This window comes from Geotrypetes seraphini, chromosome 1 (assembly GCF_902459505.1).
Source record: "Geotrypetes seraphini chromosome 1, aGeoSer1.1, whole genome shotgun sequence".
NCBI lineage: Eukaryota > Metazoa > Chordata > Amphibia > Gymnophiona > Dermophiidae > Geotrypetes > Geotrypetes seraphini.
In genome coordinates this window covers 320,665,653-320,690,797 of record NC_047084.1, presented here as the reverse complement: position 1 = coordinate 320,690,797, position 25,145 = coordinate 320,665,653, and the positions used below count along the sequence as shown (strand labels likewise).

Below are 25,145 nucleotides of genomic sequence, written 5' to 3'. Positions count from 1 at the left end.
ATCCTAACGAATTCACAATTCTCCCCATAGACTTTATACGGAGACAGTCCAAACTACCTGAATAACCGCCTCATCCACAACACCTCAACCAGACATAAGAAAACTCACACCCCATTCATACCCCCCAATTAAGGAGGTCAAACGGAAAAAACTATATGATGGCCTCCTGGCCACTCAAGCAGCCAAACTAGACAACCAAATCGCCAATCTACTGATGGCATCCCTCGACTACAAGACCTTTAGAAAAGAAATAAAGACCATACTCTTCAAGAAAGCCCTGAAAAAAGAAATAATGCCACAAGTTTCAAACTCCACCTCTCACTAAAGCCAACTACCCCAAACAAATAGCCTTACCCATTTCTTACTCTCTTTGAAAATGACCAATTTTCTTTTTTTTTTTTTTTGTAAGTTCTTGTTGTAATACATCCTGAATAATTCATTTGTAATCCGCCTTGAATTGCAAGGTAACGGCGGAATAGAAATCCCTAATGTAATGTAATGTAATGCTGAACTGGCTGAGCTGAACTGTCCACATTGAGACGGCCGTGCTGAACTGGTCACACTGTATCATCCTATACACCCAACAGAGGGCCATAGAGGAAAAGAAAAGCCCTCTACTCACAGTGTTCTAAGGAGAATGGCAAGGGGAAAATAATGTAGTTTATGAAAAGGAAAAACATAGCCAGCAACAGAAGCATTTTGAGAATAAAGTTAGAATTATTATGGTTCATGACAAGCACTCAGGAGGTATGCCACAGGGGCTCCCCCCACCCCAGCACTCATTCCTTTCCTTCCTCTACCTTGTTGCCACAGATCCAGAGCCTCATCTTCTTCTGACCTCAGCATCTCCCTTCCCTGATGCCCTGATGATGTTGGTGCCCCTCTTTCACCAACCCTCTCCTCTGGCAGTCAACCTCTACCTCTTTGCTGGCAGCGGCAGCCATAACAAAGTGCTTGGGCCAATCTGGCACCTTTCCTCTGCATCTGTCCCAACCTTGCATAAACAGGAAATTGCATCAGAAGGCAAGATAGCTGCAGAGAAAAGGCACCGGGTGGACCCAGGGAGTTTGTTATTACTGCTGCTGCCAGAGATAAGGTAGGGTTTGATCGCCAGAGGAGGGGGCTGAAACATCCTGCGATGAAACAGCCTCGATGAATCATCCCATTCCCATCTATGACTGGCATACAACATTTTTGGTGGTTCTGCCTGGCATATCTCAGCTACCTTGGGGCTTCTTCCATCTTCCTGGCTCTTTAGCTATGTTGGGAAGGGAGGAGGTATTTTATCAAGGGTTTTCATGTATAAATGCTGTTTTGCATAGGTAAGAGGCCTTTAATAAAATTGTCTCTAGGTATATGTACATTTAAGTATGTACGCTGACAAGATGGTGCCTATTTGGGGTAAAGTCTGTACAAAGCAGTTATGATGCATCTGCATTTTAAAAAAATGGTTCATAGTTGCGCGCGAGACACCAGCGCACCGACAATGGAGGGCAGACAATTCAGCGGACACCAGCGCACCGCAGGAAAACTTAGTTTTAAAGAGCTCCGAAGCGGGGTGTGAGTGGGGAACCCCCCACACACACTTTACTGCATAGTGTTCGCGCTGCTGTTTGGGGGGGGGGGGTTTGGAACCCTCCATTATAGAGAAAACGGAACTTTTTCTGATTTTTTTCGGGAAAAGTTCTGTTTTCTCTATAATGTGGGGGGTTGCACCCCCCACACCCCCCCAAAGGCAGCGCGAAAAGTATGCAGTAAAGTGGGGGGGTTCCTCCCATACCCCCCGTCGGAGCACTTTAAAACTAAGTTTTCCCACGGCGCGCTTGTGTCTTGCGCCGAATTGTCAGTGCTCGATTGTCGGCGCGCTGGTGTCTGGCGCGCGATTGTCCCGTCACCAAAAATATAGACAAGTACATGCAAACAGTTACAGCAGCTTCAGAACAGATGTAAATGTGTGCGTTGGTATTTGCGCAGCACCAGGACTGGTTCTGGGAACCTGTTTAATAACAGTACATAGACTCCTAGGTTGCCTTTTTAAAATAGGCCCCTTTTTGGACTCTTCACTTCTGTTATAAAATCCAGCAGCAGCTCACATTCCAAAAAGTCTTGATAGAAACAGGAAAAGCCTAAGCAGCTTACTTCCAGCTAAATTCATACTAATCCCTCAGAAATTACACTGAAAATACATATATATTTTTTTACTAATTGCAAACTAATTTTTTGGCTGGACTCATTGAATAGGACATTTATTTGCTCAGAGGGAAAGAAGGTCGCTGTGAGGGGAGGGCAATTTTTCATCTAGGTGTCTGCAATTATGTGCCATTAAAGTGTAAATGTCTGTGGATCCAAATGAGCTGAAGGAGAGCCACAAAATATCTTCCCATGCGAGGCCACGACACTGCTGACCGGTGTTCGAATGACATCCACCCTACCAACCTACTCTCAGACTCAGAAAGGTAGACATTTCCAAATCCATTCTCTTCATCTATTGAGGCATGCCTTGTCCTTCAGTCATGTGGAAAGCATTCTATAACGCTGAGCCTAAATCCTGAGAATGTCCCTGACCCGCCCATGCTCCTCGCTTGGCCATGCCCCCTTTGGAATTCTATGAGATGAATTGGATGCTCAGATTACAGAATAGGTGTGGATCACATATTCACTTGCAATCAATAATTGGTGGCAATTAGAGCTTTTAAAGCCAATTATTGGGTCATGTTTACTAAAGCTTAGTGTGCCTTAAGTGTTGTATGCACTAAGCTTTAGAAAACATGGCCTATTGAATATCACCAATTTAGCCAATTACTTTAGGCAGAGATCTGCAATTCATGCCGAAAACTGCATGCCAAACTTTGGGCAACCTTTACAGAATTTGGAAATAAATCTGTGTCCGACTCAGATCCCAATGCACAAAAGGTTTCCTAATAAGTAAGGAAACCCCCCACCCCTCCCACACACACACCTTTAAACTGCAGATGGGATGCCATCCCTCCTGCCTTTGCCCCCTTACCCCTGCAAACCCCCAGACTTCTTGACAACCCCCCTCTGATCCCCCTGTACCCTTTTGTTGAAAAGTTGGGGATGAGGGATGCCTACTCCCTCCTGCCAGCAGGCTCGCCTCTTCAAAATGGGGAGCCTTCCCAGTGCATCTTGGGATGCACTGAGAGGGGCCTAAGGCCTTGATTGGCACAGACACCTTAGGCTCCATCGAGTGGAAGCCCCAAACAGCTGACAGCAGGAGAAGCCCCGAAGCCAGTAGCTTCGAGAAGTCCTGCCGGCTCAGCTGATCGGGGATTTCTATGCTGTGTTCAACTCAGCCAGCAGGGACAGCAGCAGCAGCAGGCAGAAGAGAACTTTTTAAAGTTTGACAGGAGGGATGGGAGCAGGAGCTGTGCCTAGCGATTGCTCTTTTAATGGGGCTGCTCTGCACGAATACCCTGCATATAATTTGCATGCTATTTGTATAAAGCACCACTCGGAAAACAAAAATTGTTCCTGCCACGGTATTTTTTATCGTGGCATCAGAGCGTTATGCATTGGGGCCTCAGTTCCTGGCTAGATTGTATCAGAGCAGACAAAAAACATGGCTATGTTTTCCTCAATTTGATTTCCTTTTCTCTCTTTCTCTCCCCTCATTTTCATTTGTAGTCTAATGAAGAGCAATTTTGTTATTTAGATTTGAACTTTCTGTTTTTCTTAATTACTTCTAAATATTTGCTCTGTTTTGCCTAAACTAGACACATGGGGGGGAATTCTATAATGGACACTGAAAAATTCACTGAAATGGACACTGAAAAATTCTATATTGGACACTGAAAAATTTGGTGCTAAGTGCCATTCTTTAAAAGAGTGCAGACCCTCTATAGAGGGTCGATTCCTGTATCTAACTTTGGGTACATTATATTATATGACATTATATTAGTGATTTCTATTCCGCCAATACCTTGCAGTTCAAGGCGGATTACATAAAAGTTTTCAGAAATTACATAAAAGTTTACAGGAATAGCATAAGAGATGTTGTAAGAGTTACATATGAATTACCAAAGAGTTGCGAGATCTTAAGGTGATAAATGTTTGGGTAATAAGAATTACCAGAGAGCTGTCGAGATCTTAAGGTGGTAAGTGTTGGGTAAGTAGAGGCAGTTAGCATTAGTTGGGGGCATATTAGAGTATATTAAGGGTATAGAGTGGGTAGGTGGGGTTTGGGTAGGAACTGGTCGTGTTAGATAGGTTTTGAAGGTCGTGTTAGATATTTTTTGAAGCGTAGGGTTTTAGTATCTTTCTTGAAGGTTTTGTAGTCTGTGGTCGATGACAACAGAATGGTGATTTGTCTGTCCAGTTTAGCTGCTTTGGTGGCTATTAGGTTGTCATATTGGTTTTTTTGTTTAACATTTTTGGATGGTGGGTGTGTGAAAAGTGAGTGGGTTCTCCTGTGCCTGGATGAGGAGGATTGAGTTAGTCAGTTATTCCAGTAGGTTGGGCTTTCTCCACTAATAGCTTTGAATAGTAGGCAGTAGAATTTGAAGTGTACTCTTGCTTGTTTTGGGAGCCAGTGAGAGTCATGGTATGCTTCTGTGATGTGGTCATATTTTTTCAATGAGTAGATGAGTCTTAGGGTGCCAGACTTACACCTGCTGAAACCTGGTATACATACTGGCATCCAAGTTAGGAACGACTGCCCAGTATTCTATAACAATACATGTATTTTTTCAGAATGCTCCTCACACACCTATACCCCTTCCATGGCCAGGCCGTCTTTTGAGATACGCGTTATAGGGGTTAGGCATCCTTCCTTACAGAATAGCACACAGTCAGATGTGTGCACAAATTTTAATGAGAGACAATTAACATCAATAATAGGTTGTTGGTACCCAATTATTGCTGGTTAAATGATTGTGAATCAATTAATTTGCATGTGCATCTTGTTAGCATGCACAAATATAGAATCCAGGGGATAGGGCTAATATTCCAAAAATGCTGAGCTCCTAAATTTGTGCCGTTTTCAGCCAAAGTTAGAAATGTAAGTTTTTAGCTGATAATTCATCTTAATGTTGAAGCTTGTAATATCAAGATTAGATTATTGCAATTCTATATATTGTGAAATCAGTGCAGCACTTTTACGTAGGTTACAGACATTACAAAATTCAGCAGCTAGGCTTCTATTCTAGGCTAAGGTATATGATCATATCACTCCTCTGTTCATAAGTTTATGAACGACCTTCCACAAGTTATGCGAAGAGAACTTTCATCTCCAAAATTTAAGTCTATGTTGAAAACTCATTTTTTTCAATTTGGCATTTAATTTGAGGTAATTTTTAGATTGTCAGTAGCCATGAGAAGACTTTATTCATGAAACCATAACAAAAAGAGGTGGTGTGGGGGGGGTTCTCTCCTCAATATTTAGATTAGGTCTTTCCTATTGATAATGGCATTCTTTTCTTGTTTTAACTGATTTTATTGTGTTTTGTAAGCTACATTGATCTGTTGTAAATTGTGGGATATCAAATTTTAATAAACATAAAATTTATGCTTATAATTTTAGGTCTGTCATTTGTTTGAAGCCGATATTCAGACCACTTGGAGGCAGCCTGGCTAAGACCCACAGTCGGCAGTGAGCACAGATATTCAATGCTGGATTGTTTCCGGTGACTGTCAGTGAATATCCATGGTTTTGTTTTGGTTTTTAGGGCCGGCGCTAATTTATCCAGCTCAGTTAATATTCAGCGCTGGCCAGTTAATAATAGCCAAAGATAGGCCTGCTATTTATGTGGCCTGATTTGGCTGCTAAACTTAGCTGGTAAGCACTGAGTACTACCAGTTATCATACGATATAGCCGGTTAAATTTTAGCCACTAACCACAAATATTCAACGTAAGATAACTGGTTAACTCACGCTGAATACTATTTCAACAGTCAGCAGATGTTTCTGGCCAGTCAAATAGCTTTCAATATCAGGTTTTGTCTATATTTATGAGCCTAATTTATGAACCTGGTGCTGAAAAATCAATGCTAAGCTCGTAACTTTTTTTCCCCTCCTTAAACCCACTCTTATTACCACCCATTTTGCAGGCCCATAAATTTTGAGTCATTTGAGCTTTGGTGCTGGAGAAGGATTTTATGTATGGACCGCCAGAAGAACTAACAAATCGATTCTGGAAGAGATCAAACTGGCTATGTCACTTGAAGCCCAAACAATGAAGTTACGAATCTCTTATTTTGGTCATACTGTCAGAAGAGAAAGATCATTGGAGAAGGTCATCATGTTTGGGAAGATGGAAGGAACCAGGTGAAGAGCGCAACCTGCAATCAGATGGCTGAACACATTGAAAACAACCATGGGGATCATGCTAGAGGACCTAACCGAACTAGCACAAAACCAATCTCTTTTTAGATCTATAATTCATCAAGTTGCTACGACTCAAACAAGGGTCAATGGCACCTAACTAACTAGTGGAATTTGAGTAAAAATGTATGCACTCATCCCTAATAAATTTTCAAAGAGGCTAATTTAGAAGCATAAATCCTTTGAATATCAGTTGCACAATGGTGGTGGCAGCTAGAGGCCAATACTATATTCAGTGCTGCTTTACCTGTTGCCAGTATATAATAATTTGAGTACAGCAGCCAGCATTTAAATTAATACACTGACCACTTGCTGTTGAATATTACTCCCAAAGATTTTTAAATATTAAGCTGGTTTTAAAAGGGTGAGTGCCAAGACTTCTTGAAAAGCGGAGCATTTCTTTATAAGCAGGTTTTGCAACAAGAAAGTGCAATTAGTGAACTGGAGAACTCCAAGGTCTTTTGACTTCCTACCTGAACATGTGATAAAGGGAAGCAGCCTGGTGTTGCCTAGCTTTGCTGATTTTGCAATGATTGGAAAAGAAAAGTGATAAAATTGCTCCTTTGGACTATAATGGGAGAGGCAAAGCTTTGGCAGATACTGTAGCCTCACAGTTGTGACTGATATCTACATGTATGGCCCCTTATGGCCAGTTTGTGGATGAATTTTTTTTTAAAAAACTTCAATGAATCCTCTACACGAAACTACAGCGGGAACTCACAGCAGTTATTTTCATTCGTAGCTCTGCACGGAGCAGCGGCATAGGAAGATCGCTCCTGCCCTGCTTCATCGATAGACCACCAGGCTTTAAAAGTAAGGTGTGGAAAGGTCCCAGAGGCAGGGGGGAGGTGGGTGTGGTTCAGAGTCGGCCTGAAAGTTATTCACAAATTTTTATTATTTGCTAGGGGGTTGTGCCCCTAAACCCCATAAATATGGAAGGGGGAGTATATTCACCCTCCAAAGCCCCAGAATAGTAAGGGCTGGGTCCATCACTGTTTACATTCAGCTTCACTTCCTTTGTATCACTGTTCAATGAATTAGAAATGAAAATCAGTGTTCATACCTGAGTTGACTCCATGCTGATGTGGTCTGCAGTGACACTGCCATTAATCCCCGTCACAGATGGGTTTGCATAACATATTATCCCATTTTTGCACTTGGATTCATTACAGATTTCTCGACCATTCACTCGATCAATTTCTAAATGACTATGACCGTCCTATAATGTGTTGCAGGAAATAAAATATATGTATATTACATTATATTTTTAAAAAAATATTCTAGCCTGCACTTATCAATCAGGTTCAAAGCAGCTAACAATAAGAGCAACTAGACTGACCAGGAATTACATCAAATTAAAATTGTTCTAAAATCAGCACAAAACAAGGTTAGATATCCTAAAATCATTGCAAGCCTAATATATGTTTTCTATTATTAATAAATATTTTTTAAAATATATATCATAATACACAGAACACAAATCAACAAGTACATTATAAATGATTAGATATAATTTAAATATAAACCAGAAAGGCTTCTACAAAATGAAGGAATTGATTTGCTGATCAAATTAAGAGCGTTAGGAGAGAGCTTTTGTTTCTTCTAGCCTACTCCCCTCTCTAATACCAAGTATCTCACCCTGGATTATCCCATCTAGCCCCTACCATCCCACCCCCAAACATGTTTTCTAAACAAAAAAATCTGTAGTTCCCCTTGTAAATAAAGGGAAGACAGAAACAAGGCTGTTGGGATTTTTGGTCTCCATTATATTTGAGTCAATTTGAGTCTTTGACTTCTCTATATATGTAAAGCAACTATCACCTTTCACCTATATTCCAGCACCGAGTTTTGTTTGTGTTACAAAACATAGAGGGGCATAATAAAAAAAAAAAAAAATCTAAGTCCCCTTTTGGCCTAAGGCCCTACACATTAAAAGTAGAAGCAGGGAAAATGTCTATTTTCAAAAAAAAAAAAAAAAAGTCCAAAAGGAGGATTTAAAAAAAAATAATGGCTTACCTCTACGTTCAGCTGTTTAAATGCCCAGACCACCCATACATCTACATACATACATACATTTTTGTTGATTATATGTTGTTAGTGTAGATCAGTGGTTCCCAAACCCTGTCCTGGGGGACCCCCAGCCAGTCGGGTTTTCAAGATATCCCTAATGAATATGCATAAGAGAGATTTGCATACCTGTCGCTTCCATTATATGCAAATCTCTCTCATGCATATTCATTAGGGATATCTTGAAAACCCGACTGGCTGGGGGTCCCCCAGGACAGGGTTTGGGAACCACTGATCTACACTAACAACATATAATCAACAAAAAAAAACAATTCTAAGTCCCAAACGCCCAAAGCCAGGCCTTTTAGGCGAAGGAGGAGCCAGTCCTTCGCCTAAAAGCTGGATTCTGTAACCGGTGTCTGTCAAAAACAACACCAGTTACAGAATCCACCCCCCCCCCTCCAGCAACAATCACGGCAGAAGAGATGGCTCGCCTCCCCTGTGCCAAACGCGGCACTTGGGATCACTATCGCGGCAGGAGAGATGAGCCATCTCTCCTGCCGTGATCCACCCCTCCACCCTGACAAGATCCGGGTAGGAGGGAGCCCAAGCCCTCCTACCCCAATGACCACCCCACCCATTGATCTAATCCGGGAGGAGGGAGCCCAAGGCCTCCTGCCCCAGCACCCCCCATCTGCCCCACAACGATCCGAGCAAGAGGGAGCCCATGCCCTCCTGCCCCAGCGACCATCCCACCCCACCCCACCGATCCGATCCGGGCAGGAGGGAGTCCAAGCCCTCCTGTCCCAGCGACCACCCCACCCCGCTGAGCCAAACTGGGCAGGAGGGAGCCCAAGCCCTCCTGTCCCAGTGACCACCCCGCCGAGCCAAACTGGGCAGGAGGGAGCCCAACCCCTCCTGCCCAGGTGATCCCCCTACCCCCCACCCCCACTAAGGTACGGGCAGGAGGGATCCCAGGCCCTCCTGCCCCGATGCAGCCTCCCCTACGACCGCCCCCCAATCAGCCCGCCGAACCCCCCCCCACCCGCCGACCCGTGAGACCCCCTCCGACCTCGCAATACCACCACCCACCCCCGACACCCTCCCCTTACATTAAAGAAAAGTTGGATGGACAGGTCCCAAGCCCGTCCGTCCGGCAGGCCCGCCATCCTGAAAATGGCGGGCCTTACGGCCTGATTGACCCAGGCGCCTCAAGGCCCACCCACAGGAGGGACCTAAGGCAACTTGTTTTGATAGTATCCTTCACAGATATCTTAGTTCAAACCATGTGCTCCTGAATTTCTGTCCGCTTTTCCCCAATTTTCCCAGTGTTTTTCTAATTTTACATGTGCTCTACCTCAGGAGGTTTTTTTTGTTTTTTTAAATGTTTTATTTATATAATGTCAAGCTTTTGTAACCAAGCAAAAATGCTTGCACAGAAAAACTGCTAATCTTAAGATACATAACTTAAAAACATTAATGAAAAAAATAAATTGTATAGCAGTACAAGTCTTCAAAAGGGAAGGAGATCCAATTAGCACCAGCTGTTCGGTTCCATCCCATTTAAAGTAGAGCCCACAGTAACACCTAATGGTCTCAACAAAGAAATAGAATGGACCATTAGATAGTTGTCAATTATCTGTTTCCCGTAATAAGAAATAGGATGTCATTATGACGTTGTTCATCACGTGATTATTTGACGTTCACATATACGTCCATACACCTTACGTTGATTCAGTTCTCTACGTTGAGATTCTCTGGCGGCGTGTTCCCTCTATTAGGAGATCCGAAGGTAATTTATATTTTGAGTTTATAGAATAATTTTTTTCGTATATGTTAGCTTTTGATAACTGCATTACTTCAGGTTTTTATTTTTTAGTTTTCATTTTTTCCTCCTGATGAAGCAACTCTTGGTGAAACACGATCGGTGTTGAGGAAATTTTGGATATTTTACCATTTCACGTTGAGGAGTTCTGGTTATATGGTGATTTTTGTTATGTTCTAGCAGTTTTTTTCGTCTTGGGGACTCACTTTTATTTTACTATTGCATCAAAACCAGCAACATAAATTTGGAGTAACTCATTGCACGATTGTCAGCACCTATAACAGTTAAAAGTATGCATACTTCTATTTCCATCTTGAGAAGACGTGTTTATTGATCTTGGACTTTGTACCTTTCATTTGACAATCATCGTCATCTGGATTCAGCTAAGTACTTTTTACATTGTTTTATTTGTACAAGTCAACTATAATAGTCCAGATTCAATAAGTGCTTAAGGGCTGGTAGGTAGGTGAGTGCAATGATGTAGCCATATTACATCTTTATTCTACAAACCTGCTGGTTTTGAATAAGATATCACACTGAGCACTCTAATTCAAATTTTAGTATGCTTTATTTAATTTAATAATTTATTATTCAATTCACTTTATTTTTATATTATATCAGATTGGTGAATTTATTATTATAGTTTATTTCTTCAATTTATTTATATACTTTGAGCCCATTTTTAGAACATTCCCCAAAATGTTGCATGGTTCTTAACGAATATAAATCCCTCTTCCCTGCACAATTGTCTGCCTTTTGGGTCCTGGAACGGAAGCATTTCTGAGAATGCTATCCTGGATTTCAACTTTCTGACCCAGGCCACAGTCCTCTTTCCCCATTCCCCCACTGACTCTAGTTCTCTCATTCTTCTCTCCCCCTTCCAAGACAATCCCTCTGGCCCCACCTCCTATTGCCAAGGCTGCCTCTTCTGGTCTACATGGACTGATTCAGCCATCAGAATCATTTCCTCCTGCCTCCATCCCATGTGAATCATTGCCTCTGACTTGCAGTCTGCAAAGGGGCCACATAGTTAATTTATAGAGCGTGTATTGTGTGAATCACTGCACCCTTTGTAAACTATGGATCCAGTATCACAAACTGTGCTAATATCATCAGGATGGTCTACTTCCATTTTAGTGCTGATTTCTTTTTTTTTCTGATTTAAGATTACTTCCAAAGAATCAATACTCAACCAGAGGTAAGCCATTAACTGTATGAAGTAAAGTTTTGAGTTTCCATTCCCTTTAATGAAAGTCAATGTGAGGTTATACAGTTTAGTATGCGGAACTCAAATTGAGGACCACTAAAGATGGCATCCTCAAGTTGGGGACACCAAGCCCCAAGCTCCTGGGGCACCCAAGCCAGGGTATTTTTGCTCTAGGTACGCAGCAAAGTAAGCCCTAACCCAGAGAGCCCTTAAACCAGCTGCAATCCTGAATGGCATCAGCATGACCACCACCAGTTTCCAAGATGCGGTTCTTTCAATGGTTTTGCTTTGGCTTCAAGTTTTGGCATTCTACTCAAACTCCCATGGAATCTTAGCAGCATCGATACATTTGCAGGACTCCTGAGTAAGGTATTTTGCCGAAACACGGCCCTTGTAGGGTCAAGATTCCAGTGTGCGTTTTGTGGCAACTTCTAATAAAGTATTGTATATCTTTATTTCTTGGTTCCAAGTCCTGGTTCCATTTTGTGCTTTTTGGGGTATTTGAGGAGGACAATGGACAATGGAGGACCCTTCTCTAGAACTAAGCCAGTATTATTGCACCATCGAAGAGGCTGATAGTTTGGGGGCTGTCTAGTCAAGGGCCTCCTTATGCCGCACCTTGGGCTGGTGATGCCTTGGCAGTAAGGTTCCTATCTTAGAAATTTTCAGAGCAAGAAGTTCCTGTACCAGAAAGCCATCCTAGTTAAAATGAAAATAAAAGTTAGAAGTTCATTTTATTTCCAAATTATAATGCATTAGTTTCAGTTTAGCACTATTTTTTTTTTTTTTTTTTACTTTAGGCTGGTTTTACTTTGCTGCTTTTTTCATATACTGTGGAACCTCGGTTTGCGAGAAACCCGGTTTGCGAGTGTTTTGCAAGACGAGCAAAACACTCAGCAAACTTTTGACTCGTAAACCGAGCACTGCCCCGATAAACGAGCACTTACAGCCCAGGAAGCGCCGCTTCGGGGGATTCCTCTTCCATCTTCCGGCCAGCCTTCCACGTTGGGTGCCTTCCGCAGGTTGGAGGGCCTCTGTCTGGGCCTGTGCAGCCCGGTGCCGTCCCGCCTGCGCGTTGTGTGTGACGCGCACAGCGTCAATCATCGGCATTGTGCATGTCGTGCTCGGCGTGCAGGTGGGGCGGTGCTCGGCTGCGTGGGGGCTCTCCAGCATGCGGGGGGCATCCGACGTGGAGGGCTGGCCGGCGGATGGAGGAGGCATCCCTCTGAAGCGGCATTGCGGGGGGTCTCCGGCAGCTGGCGGATATTAGATGCATCCCCCCGAAGCAGCACTGTGGGGTTCTTCTTCGGATGGCAGATGGAGGAGGCGGATGGAGGAGATGGCGCTGCAGCACCCGGCACCCGAAAGATACAGACCCCGGGTTCTGGAACGAATCATCGGTGTTGCCACTATTTTCTATGGGGAACTTTGCTTTGATAAACGAGCGTTTTGGATTATGAGCTTGCTCCTGGAACGGATTATACTCGTAATGCAAGGTACCACTGTAATTTGTTTATTACATCTGAATTTTTTTAAAAAAACCAACCAACTGTTTTAAAATCTATTTTTAAGCAATGGTAGCCTGTTGGTTTTATAGGATTATTGCCGAGATGGGTGGATTTAAGGAGGTGTGTGGCATAGTGATTAGAGCTTCAGCACCCTGACGTTGTGGGTTCAAATCCTGTGCTGCTCCTTTTGACCCTGGGCAAGTCACTTAATCCCCCATTGCCCTAGATGCATTAGATAGATTGTGAGTCTATAGGGACCAATGGGGAAAATGCTTGAAGTACCTGTATGTAAACTGCTTTGAATGTGGTTAAAACTAAAAAGGAAGTATACAAGTCCCAATTCTTAGCCCTTTTAGGGGACTCCTTTTCTTTTTTAGGGGGGGGAATAGAGATTGGAGTAGGATAGTTCTCAGATCTGTCCTGGGGGACCCCTAGCCAGTCAGGTTTTCAGGAGATCCTTAATGAATATTCATGAGAGAGATTTGCATGCATTGGAGGCAGTGAATGCAAATCTCTGTTATGAATATTCAATGTGGATATCCAGAAAACCCGACTGGCTGAGGGGCCCCAGGACAGGTTCGAGAACCGTGAAATAGGATACTGGCCACCTATCTGGAAATACCAAGGGCTCCTTTTACGAAACCGCGTTAGCGGCTTTAACGCACACACCTTTTTAGTGCGCGCCAACCCCCGTGCTAGCTGAAAAACTACCGCCTGCTCAAGAGGCGGTAGCGGCTAGTGCAGCCGGCAAATTAGCGGGCACTATTACACGCGTTAAACCGCTAACGCGGCTTCATAAAAGGAGTCCCAAGTTGGGTTGTTTTATTTTTCTATTTTAAATCATATCACACTTTGACTCCCATAAAGGTGATTAAATGTAATAAAATAAACAGATTTTTTTAGGCAGTTATATAGCATGAGGCTACAAAAAGCTCGGACCATCCAACAGTCTCGGCAAGCATACACTATATAAGTATACAGTAAATACCTTTTCATACATTTTCAATGCCATTTTAATAATCCGTTCAATAAAGAAGAGAATGTAGAATCCTCCAAACACAGCCACAGATCTCTCAATGTAGTTATCAATCTTAGGATCAAGTCCCAGGGCCTGCAATACAACACAGTGCGGTTCCATTAAGCAGAGAATTTCAACATATTAGACAGATCCTATAAAGGTTCTCAATCTCAGCTAATAACTCACATATTCAAAAGGCCACAAAACAATCTGTAAAGCAGTATTACAAATAAATGTGATACTGCAAAATTTCACTCCCCTGTCCATAATCCACTATTCCCGGAGTAGCATGCCTGCCTTAAACTCCTTTAGGCCACATTTCATAAGTTGTTCATTTCACAATAAAATCTTGTCGACATTATTTTGGCAGTTTCCCTTATCATTCCATGAATACCTGAAACATAAATAAGTAACATAGTAGAAGGAAATGTATGCTTTTTTTGGAGCTCTGCACAGCACACCATAGCACCGTCTGAAATTCAGAATTGTCAGTTATGAATTAATCGTTGAACAAACAGGAACACATAGTTGAAACAAAGAATATATAATTTATTGACTAGCCGAGTTATCTGGTGATGCTCACGAAATCCGATATCTAATGGTCAAAGTCAAATAAACTCTGCTGCTTCAGGGGCCAATTTCTATATATTTGTTTATGACTTTGAATTTATATTGGAGAAGTACATCTCTGGTCTCTTTTCTCTGGATGTGATGGGGAATGATATTTGGGTCTGGTAAATACTTTGGCTATAGACCAATGATAAATACTTCAGGTAGCATGCTTAAAAGTTGGAACTGGAAAAACATTGTATATCTGCACCCCTAATTCTAAAGCAAAAGTTATATATCTCAGTGGTTCTTAATGAAAATCTAATAAGACCATAAGAATAGCCTTACTGGGTCAGACCAATGGTCCATCTAGCCCAGTATCCTGTCATCATGGAGGCCAATCCAAGTTACAAGTACCTGGCAAAAACCCAAATAATAGCAGCATTCTATGCCACCGATCCAGGGCAAGCAGTAGCTTCCCCCATGTCTGTCAACAGCGCCATCCACAGGATTACAATGGGTGGCTCAGTATTTTTTTTTTGTTTAAATATATTTATTGAGAGTCAAAACAGGGTAAATAGCCAAACAAGCCACAACAATTTTCCTCAAACATAGCATATAACCCCCGCCCCCTTCCCCTATAACAGAACAGTCGAGGAGCACAAAAAAAACAAAAACAAACAAACCACATATTATAAGTTCAATAGTCAACTTTGGGCATATGGAGTGAAGTCCATCCAAAAATGTTCCCAAATTGAACAAAAGCGACGTCGCATAACAGAATCAATATCAGCAAAATCTCTTCTTTCCAAGGAAGCATGGACTATCATCAGCGATCTCCAGTGACCATAAGTCAGCGGTTCGTCAGAGAGCCAACTGGACAAAATAGCTTTCTTTCCCATCAACATCGTTCTTGCCACAAAGGCAGACAGACATTCCTTTATATTTAGGGGAGGCTATAATATAAAAGCTAAATAACGCTCTGGGAGTTGGAGTCCATCGCCTGTCCCATAAAGAGGAAACATATTGTCCCAATTGGTTCCAAAACAAAGTAATATGGGGACAGGACCAAAACATGTGCCCCAAAGATGCACAAACTTGAGGACACTTAGGACAGCCATGGGACTGGGTAATACCCATCCGGTAGGCTCGCATGGCGATATAAAAACGCGTAAGATGATGGGTGGCTCAGCATTTAACTCTAGCTGGTCAGCAGCACGAATTGATAAACAGGGGTGTTAGTTAACTTACCCCATCTTTTATGAAACTGCGCTAGAGGTTTTTAGCATGAGCTGGTGAAGTTAAGTGCGCCAAAGCTCATAGGAATTCTATGAGTGTCGGAGCACTATAAACCTCTAGCGCAGCTTGATAAAAGCTGGCCTTAGATATTGTTTATGAAATATTAATTTTATTTTGTTTTATATGACACATTGTATATATTATATTTATTTTTTAGATAACTACCCCTCCCCCCCCTTTCTTTTTACTAAGCCACGATAGAGATTTCTACCGTGACTTGGAGCGCTAAATGCTCCAACGCTGCTCCAACGCTCATAGAATTCCTATGAGTGTCAGAGCATTTAGCACTCCAAGCCGCAGTAGAAATCTCTATCATGTTTAGTAAAAGAGGACCTAAGTTTTCATGTTTTGGCCATTTTCTAACTTTACATATGTGCTTATATATCAAAATGGTTTCATTTGTATTTCATGTTTATTTTAAATTAATTCCTGTGGGTTCTATTTATGTATTGATTCCTGATGCAGGTGTTTAGCCAAAACATGATCCATGTCAAGTCAGAGATTTCAATAAGGAATTTGAAGCACCGTTCATTGGCTTTGTCATCTCCACTGATTTTGTTTTGTTTTGTTTATTAAAGAAACCTGACTATGACTAAATCTTGCTTGAATTTTTAATAATCTTCTCAACTTCATCTACTATAATTGAGTCAGATTTAAAGTTTTTAAAAAAATTAACTGTGATGCCAACACTTATGTTGGAACTGTGGCTAAGAAAAGCAACACCTCTTTCTAGTCTTTGAATTATTTGGCTTCACTATTCAATACTATGTGTCCTTGTAACAGACAAACATGTCTTCAATTTTACACCACACATCCCCAAACAGTAGTTTGTTAATATTTTTATATGCATTTGCATAAGTAAATTTATTGCTCATTGTATTGCATATGAATGCAGTACAGGCAGTCCCCGGTTTAAGAACGCTTGACTTATGTCTTACTTATGAACCGGGGTTCTGCCTCTCCCTTCCTGTGCCAACGTGCTCTTTATAGAATCACACCTAGTGGCGATAAAGTGGGCTTAGGCATCCATTGACATCCTAACCTTAGGTGGACCTTATTTATGCCAGGGTTTTCTTGGCCTAAATGAGTGCCCTAAGTTAGGTGCTTACTGGGACATAAGTCCAAAACAGGCGCCTAGATGAAAAACATACCCACGATCTGCCTCCTAACCATGCCTACTTTCTGGTAGGCACCTTGGACTAAGTGTCAAAGTGGTAGGCGCCTACCATCTAATCAAGTGCAATTATTGTCGATTACATGTTATTAATTGCCAATTATTGGTGTTGATTAAGCCTTTTAATCAATTAGGTTAGGCACTTAGATCATCTAGGTGCGCCAATCTTGGCACCTAACTTTAGGCATCATTTATAGAATCTGGGCCCGTGCGCTAAGCCTTCCTGTTTTATTATATTGGTTTCTTTGTTATTTTTGTGCAACATGTAACAGTTTTGCCTGATCACCACATTTCTCAAACCAATATCCAAAATAGTAACCTACACATCACACAAACGCATCGAGCCCACCATATTCTGGTCAAAAGTAGATGAAACAATCCAAGAAGATAACCCCAAAGACTTCATTTCACACTGGGGCAAATTGAGCAATAACATCCTTGATGAACAAGCCCCACTACGAACCAAAACCAGAACCTGCAGACGATCAGACCAATGGTTCGACAACGAATTACTCCTACTCAAGAGACAATGTAGACGTCTAGAAAGAAAATGGAGAAAATTCAACCTAGATCACATGAAAACCACCTGGAAAAAAATTAACAAACAATACAAACTTCTATCAAAAGAAAAGAGAAAAAAACATTACACCAACCTAATAGGCACGGAAACCCAAGACACCAAAAAACTATTCCAAATATTAAAAGATCTAACTAACACCATACCCTATATGACCACTAACAATAACCCCTCCCCTTCAGCCTCCCTCCTAGCAGAACACTTCAAGAATAAAATCACAAACACCAGAGCTACTTTCAATAGTAACCCAGACCACCTAACTGAAGTTACAATACTTCCCACAGAAAATGAATCTTGTGCTGCAGACAGAACTTAGTCCCAATTCCCTAAGATACATTGGACTGAATTCAACAAACTCTACAATAAGTACAGCCACGCATCCTGTGAACTCAACCATTGCCCGCCATATTTCCTGTCATCAGCGAGCACTAAGTTCCGTACCTTATTCCTACACTGGATACAAGCCATGCTCACAGACGGCATTTTCCCGACTGACCTCAGCGAAATCATCATCACCCCAATCCTAAAAGACCCAAAAGGACCAACAGACCACCCATCCAACTACAGACCGATCGCTTCAATACCTCTATATATCAAACTAACAGAAGGATTAGTAGCTAAACTCCTCACCAACTATCTCGAGGACCATAACTTACTCCATCCCACGCAATCTGGCTTCAGAACTAACTTCATTACAGAGACACTACTAGGCTCCCTTATCGACACAGCAAGACAACACCTCAGCGTTGGGAAAAAAATGCTGCTCATACAGTTGGACCTGATGGCGGCATTTGACTTGGTAGATCATAACATCCTACTGCAAATCTTGGACTCAATAGGCATCTCAGATAAAGTATACTCATGGTTTGAAGGTTTCTTAAAATCCAGAACATACAAAGTAAAATCAGACAAAGAAAAATCCAAACCTTGATCCAATCCCTGTGGCGTACCACAAGGTTCCCCACTATCCCCTACTCTCTTCAATCTATATACGGCCTCTCTCGGCATTTTCCTGAACAAACAAGGCCTAACCTCTTATAGCTATGCTGATGACATCACCATCCTCATTCCTTTCGACCAACCAAAGCTCTCAATGACAGACACACTACATCAAATTCTAGTTACAGTTACGACTTGGATGGAAGACCACAAACTGAAGCTCAACCCAGACAAAACTAAATTCATCCTCCTAGAAAATAACAAAATCCCAACCATAACCAACTTAGAAATCAACTCTATCAATTACCCTTTGCAAACCACCCTAAAACTACTAGGTATGACTATTGACAGAGGCTGCACCATGCAACCACAAATAAACAAAACAATACAGAAATCTTTCGCAGTTATGAGAAACCTTAGACAAGTTTGAAAATTCTTCAAAAAACACAATTTTAGCTCATAGTACAAGCTCTAATCCTAAGTATCCTAGACTACTGCAACATCCTCTACCTCCCCTGCCCAGCAATAATGATTAAACAACTACAAACAATTCAAAATACAGCGCTGAGACTCGTCTACTCATTGAAGAAACATGACCACATTTCTGAGGCATACATCGACTCACATTGGCTTCCAATTCAGGAAAGAATACAATTTAAATTCTACTGTATACTATTTAAAACCATAAACGGAGTCAGCCCAATCTACCTAAACAACCGCATCATCCAAACTACCTCTACCAGGCATAGAAAAACACACACCCCATTCACCTACCCTCCAATCAAAGAAGTAAAACGGAAAAAACTATACGATGGCCTACTAGCCACTCAAGCAGCAAAAATAGATAACCAAATCTCCAACCTATTGATAACAACCCCAGACTACATGATGTTCAGAAAGGAAATAAAAACTATACTCTTCAAGAAATCCCTTAACAAAGCTTAATACCACGAATACCCCCTTCTTACCATCCCCTCCCTCACCCCTGATCCTACTTATCCCTCTCTTGGAAACAACCTCTGATCTAACTTTGTAACCCTTCTTCCATAACTCTTTTGTAATCCGCTTTAAACCAAAAGGTAATGGCAGAATAGAAATCTGTAATGTAATGTAATGTAAATTATGATCTGATTGGCAATTAATCTTTTTTGTTTATTTTTACATTTATTAACCACGTGTATGGGTTTGCATCAAAAATTCAAATAGCTTTGCAATCGCCAACAATCTTGCCACTCAAATGAACAGATAGCACAGTTACTTACCGTAACAGTTGTTATCCAGGGACAGCAGGCAGATATTCCCACACATGGGTGACGTCACCGACGGAGCCCCGCAGCGGACAGCCTCGAAAGCAAACTTGCTTGAAGATCTCGATCTTTCGAGCACTGCACCGCGCATGCGCGCGTGCCTTCCCGCCTGAACTAGGGGGCGCATCTCCTGAGAGGATCCTCAGTTCAGATACCTAGCCAAGAAGCCAACCAGGGGAGGTGGGAGGGTTGTGGGAATATCTGCCTGCTGTCCCTGGATAACAACTGTTACGGTAAGTAACTGTGCTTTATCCCAGGACAAGCAGGCAGCATATTCCCACACATGGGTGACCTCCAAGCTAAGTAGAAAGGGATGGAGGGGAGTTGGCAATTTACGAAAAGAGATTTTGCAAAACAGATTGGCCAAAGTGGCCATCCCTCCTGGATAAAGTATCCAAACAATAATGAGAGGTGAAAGTATGAACCGAGGACCAAGTGGCAGCCTTGCAGATTTCCTCAATAGGAGTTGATCGGAGGAAAGCTACAGATGCCGCCATAGCTCTAACTTTGTGGCCCGTCACTCGACCTTGCAAGGGAAGACCAGCCTGAGCGTAGCAGAATGAAATGCAAGCAGCCATCCAGTTGGAGATTGTGCGTTTTGATATAGGACGTCCCAACCTGTTCGGATCAAATGATATGAAAAGTTGAGGAGATGTTCTATGAAGTTGAGTGCGTTGGAGGTAGAAAGCCAAAGCACGTTTACAGTCCAAAGTATGAAGAGCCGCCTCTCCTGGATGAGAATGAGGCTTTGGAAAAAATACAGGCAGAACAATAGACTGATTGATATGAAATTCTGAAACAACTTTAGGCAAGAATTTAGGATGAGTACGGAGAACCACCTTGTCATGGTGAAAAACTGTGAAAGGTGGATCAGCAACCAAAGCCTGTAACTCACTGACTCGTCGAGCAGACGTGAGGGCGATCAGGAAAACAGCTTTCCAAGTGAGATACTTGAGATGAGCTTTGTCAAGTGGTTCAAAAGGAGGTTTCATAAGTTGAGCTAAAACAACATTGAGATCCCAAACCACAGGAGGTGGTTTAAGAGGTGGATGGAGATTAAGAAGTCCTTTCATAAAGCGAGAAATCATAGGATGTGCAGAAAGGGGTTTTCCATCCAAAGTCTGATGAAAAGCAGCTATAGCACTAAGGTGGACTCGTATAGATGTAGTCTGAAGTCCAGATTGTGACAAATGAAGTAAGTAGTCCAGAACTGATGTCAAGGAAGCAGATCTGGGTGGTAAGTGACGTGTAGAACACCAAGCAGAGAATCTAGTCCACTTCTGACCATAACATTGTCTAGTTGATGGTTTTCTGGAAGCAAGTAAGACATCCTGAACAGACGGAGAGAATTGAGAAAAGTCTGTTATGCAGAAAGGTACCAGGCTGTCAAATGTAGAGACTGCAGATTGGGATGAAGTAAAGATCCGTGACTCTGCGTGAGTAGAGAGGGAAATATTGGTAGAAGAAGAGGCTCCCTGGTGCTGAGTTGAAGTAGAAGGGAGAACCAAGGTTGCCTGGGCCACCGAGGAGCTATCAGAATCATGGTGGCATGGTCTGATTTCAGCTTGACTAGAGTTTTGAGAATCAGAGGAAACGGAGGAAAAGCATAAAGGAACTGGTTTCTCCAGTCCAGTAGAAACGCATCCGCTTCGAGACGTTGAGGAGCATATATGCGGGAGCAAAATTGAGGCAGTTTGAAGTTGAGAGGTGACGCAAACAGATCTATCTGCGGAGTTCCCCAACGAGTAAAAATTTGGCGAAGAGTAGGAGAATTGAGTGTCCATTCGTGAGGTTGTAGAAGATGACTCAATTTGTCCGCCAAACAATTGTGTTGACCCTGAATATAAACAGCTCTGAGGAAGATGTTGTGAAGAATCGCCCAATTCCATAATTTCAGAGCTTCTTGACAGAGGGAGTGAGATCCCGTCCCTCCCTGTTTGTTGACATAATACATGGCTACTTGGTTGTCGGTACGTACAAGAATCACCATGTCGTGAAGTAGATGCTGAAAAGCTTTGAGAGCATAGAATATCGCTCTGAGTTCCAACAGATTTATATGACATCGACGGTCTGCTTGGGTCCAAAGCCCTTGAGTGCGAAGACCGTCCACATGAGCTCCCCATGCGTACATTGACGAGTCGGTTGTGAGGACTTTCTGATGAGGAAGAGGGTGGAACAGTAAACCTCTTGAAAGATTCAAAGAGAGCATCCACCAACGGAGAGACTTCCGCAATGAAGGAGTGATGGAAATTAGTCGAGTCGGTGGATCCACTGATTGTTGCCATTGGGATGCCAGTGTCCATTGAGGAATACGAAGGTGAAGTCTGGCAAAAGGAATCACATGAACTGTAGAAGCCATGTGACCTAGCAGAACCATCATCTTCCGTGCTGAAACAGTTGAAAGATGGAAGACTTGTTGAGAAATCTGAAGAAGGGCGACCTGACGTGGTTGTGGAAGGTAGGCTCTCAGATTGATAGTGTCCAGAGTTGCTCCTATGAACTGGAGAGACTGAGAGGGAGTCAACTGAGATTTGGGAAAGTTGATGTGAAATCCCAAACTTTGTAGAAAAAGAATAGTCTGTTGGGTCGCTGCAATAACCCCTGAAGAAGAGGGAGCTTTGATGAGCCAGTCGTCGAGGTATGGAAATACTTGGAGACCCTGGTTGCGAAGAGCTGCAGCCACCACCACGAGACATTTTGTGAAAACTCTGGGAGAAGAAGCCAACCCGAAGGGGAGAACTCGGTACTGCAGATGAAGGCTTCCTACTTGAAATCTGAGGTACTTGCGAAATGCTGGATGAATAGGGATATGAGTATATGCCTCTTTGAGATCGAGGGAACACATCCAATCCCCTTGATCCATTAAGGAATATAAAGTCGGCAGAGTGAGCATTCGAAATTTCTCTTTGACTAGAAATTTGTTGAGAGCTCTGAGATCCAGGATCGGTCGCAAATCCCCCGTCTTTTTGGGAACTAGAAAATAACGGGAGTAGAATCCCAAGTTCCTTTGTGGAAGAGGAACTTCCTCCACAGCTCGCAGGCGCAGCAGAGCCTGAGCTTCTTGAAGAAGAAGGGGAAGATGCGACTGATTGGAAGGACACTCTCTTGGATGGCGATCTGGAGGAACCTGAAGGAGTTGAAGAGAGTATCCCTCTCGTATGATGGTAAGCACCCAGAGATCTGATGTAATGAGCTCCCACTGGTGATAAAATGTGGACAGGCGACCTCCTATGGGGAGGGGAGAATTTGGAAAGAGAGAAATTTGAATTCTCAGGTCGAGATTGTCAAAAAGACTGAGCAAGCTTGGTGGCAGCAGGGGTCTGAGACTTCTGTTGTCGCTGTTGTGGGGGAGGACGACGAGGAGGAGGTCTGGAAAAAGCAGGAGTTGTTTTCTGCGGGTAGCGACGTGGAGTCTGTTTGAAACCTCTAGTTGGTGCAGGTTTAGGTTTTGGACGAATGAGGGAGGCAAAAGAGCGCTCATGTTCTGAAAGACGCTTGGTAGCCGCCTCAATAGAGTCATCAAATAGCTCATTTCCCTGACAAGGAAGATTAGCCAATCTATCTTGAAGATTAGGATCCATGTCCACAATACGTAGCCATGCTAAACGACGCATGACTACAGCAAAGGCAGATACTCTAGACGAGAGTTCAAAGGCATCATATGAAGCTTGTAACATGTATAGTCTCAATTGAGAAAGAGTCTTAAGGATGAGTTTAAATTCCGAGAGACGAGTGGTAGAGATATCTGGATAAAAAGATGGTAAAATCTTCAGAAAATGGTTGAAGTAGGATGTAAAGATGTAGTTATAATTAAGAACTCTATTTGCCATCATAGAGTTCTGGTATAAACGACGACCAAACTTATCCATGGTACGACCTTCTCTACCTGGAGGAACTGAAGCATAAATTTTTGAAGGATGTGCTTTTTTTAAAGATGATTCGACAACTAGAGACTGATGAGACAGTTGAGACTTTTCATAACCTTTGCATGGAACTGTCCGATAACGGGATTCCAATTTAGATGGAATGGCAGTGATGGAATAAGGAGTCTCCATATGACGAGTAAATGTCTATTTCAGGACAGGAGTCATAGGTAGCCTGAGGGACTCTTTTGGTGGATATCTGCTAAGTATTCAGGAGTATATTTAGAGTCTGAATGAAGATCTAATTTGAGAGCTTGTCCCATATCAAAAATGAATTTGGCAAAAGAAATGGATTTAGGATCAGACGTTTCCCCAGGAGAGACACTGCGAGACTTAGGAAGAGCTGAGTAGGATGGAGAAGCCTCTCTAGAGTATGGTGAAAGCGGCTCTGAATCCAGACGTAATGTCATAGAAGAAGCTGCACTAAGAGGTGGAGTAAGAGAATGTTTTCTCTTTAGGCTCCTGGATGGAGAAGTACCAGGTGTACGAGGTACAGAATGAGTCGAGGTGTGAGGTGAATTACCTCGACGAGAATGCTTCGACGGTGATGTCTTCGAATGAGAAGGACTTCGAGGTGATGCTCGATGGTGTCGGGATCGATGCTTCTGCTTCGAAGAATGAGGCAGAGAAGTCTCAGTATCCAAGGTCGAAGACTCTCTCCGAAGCTTGGTAGCAATAGGCTTCGATCGATGCTTCGGAGGAGGTGAATCTGGAGAAGAGTCCGACGAAGAAATGTTCTTCGGTGTCCTGGATCGGCCTCGAGATACTGGAAGCGCAGGTTGTGTGACAGGCTGGTCAGTCCGAGGCAAGGTCGAGGACGGGACCAATTGCGCCACTAAGGAGGAAATCTGAGTAGTGAGTATAGATTTTAGCATGTCCTCCAGCATCGGCACCGAGACAGAAGATTCTGATCTCGTAGGTGCAGCAGTACGCTCCGAAGAGGGCGACCTCGAAGGTGAGTATTCCCTTATCTTGGAGGCACGCTTTGAGGATGGATGCTTCGAGGACTCTGGTGGCTTCTTGGGTAAGGTACCTGAAAGAGAACTCGGAGACTTACCCCCCGTAGAAGACTTCGTGGAAGTTATCGTCTTCGAGGGAACCGAAGCTGGCAAGGTCGAGGCCTTCGAGACCGGAGCTCCAGCCGGAGCCTGGGTCGAGGCCTTCGAGACCACCAAGGTCGATGTCGTCAGAGTCGAAGCCTTCGAGACCGGGGCAGCCGCCAAGGTCGAGGTCAACTCCGAAGGTTGCTCCATGCCAAAAAGTTGAAAAAACTGAGCTCACCGGCGCCGAAAAGCTCGTGGAGTGAGGGTGAAGCAACGATGACAGTCTTCTGGGGAATGAGTGGAACCCAGGCACTGTAAACAACGACAGTGAGGATCGGTGACCGAAATCACCCGATTACACTGACGACAACGTTTAAACCCGGTAAGGGGCCGGGACATGGAAAAAACAAAGTCCGTGTCGAACGAAAG

The 25,145-nt window shown here is 42.9% G+C and overlaps 1 protein-coding gene across 2 annotated transcripts in view; it reads right to left on the bottom strand.

Moving 5' to 3' along the window:
• Window positions 1-25,145, bottom strand: part of SLC39A8 (solute carrier family 39 member 8) — a 112,824-nt gene that overhangs the window by 25,553 nt on the left and 62,126 nt on the right. For both annotated transcript variants that reach the window (XM_033956899.1, XM_033956907.1), the window contains 2 exons: window positions 13,876-13,998; window positions 7,404-7,559 (listed from right to left, as the gene is read on the bottom strand). In XM_033956899.1, coding sequence (XP_033812790.1) covers window positions 7,404-7,559; window positions 13,876-13,998 — 279 coding nt within the window. The remainder of the gene's footprint in view (window positions 1-7,403; window positions 7,560-13,875; window positions 13,999-25,145) is intronic.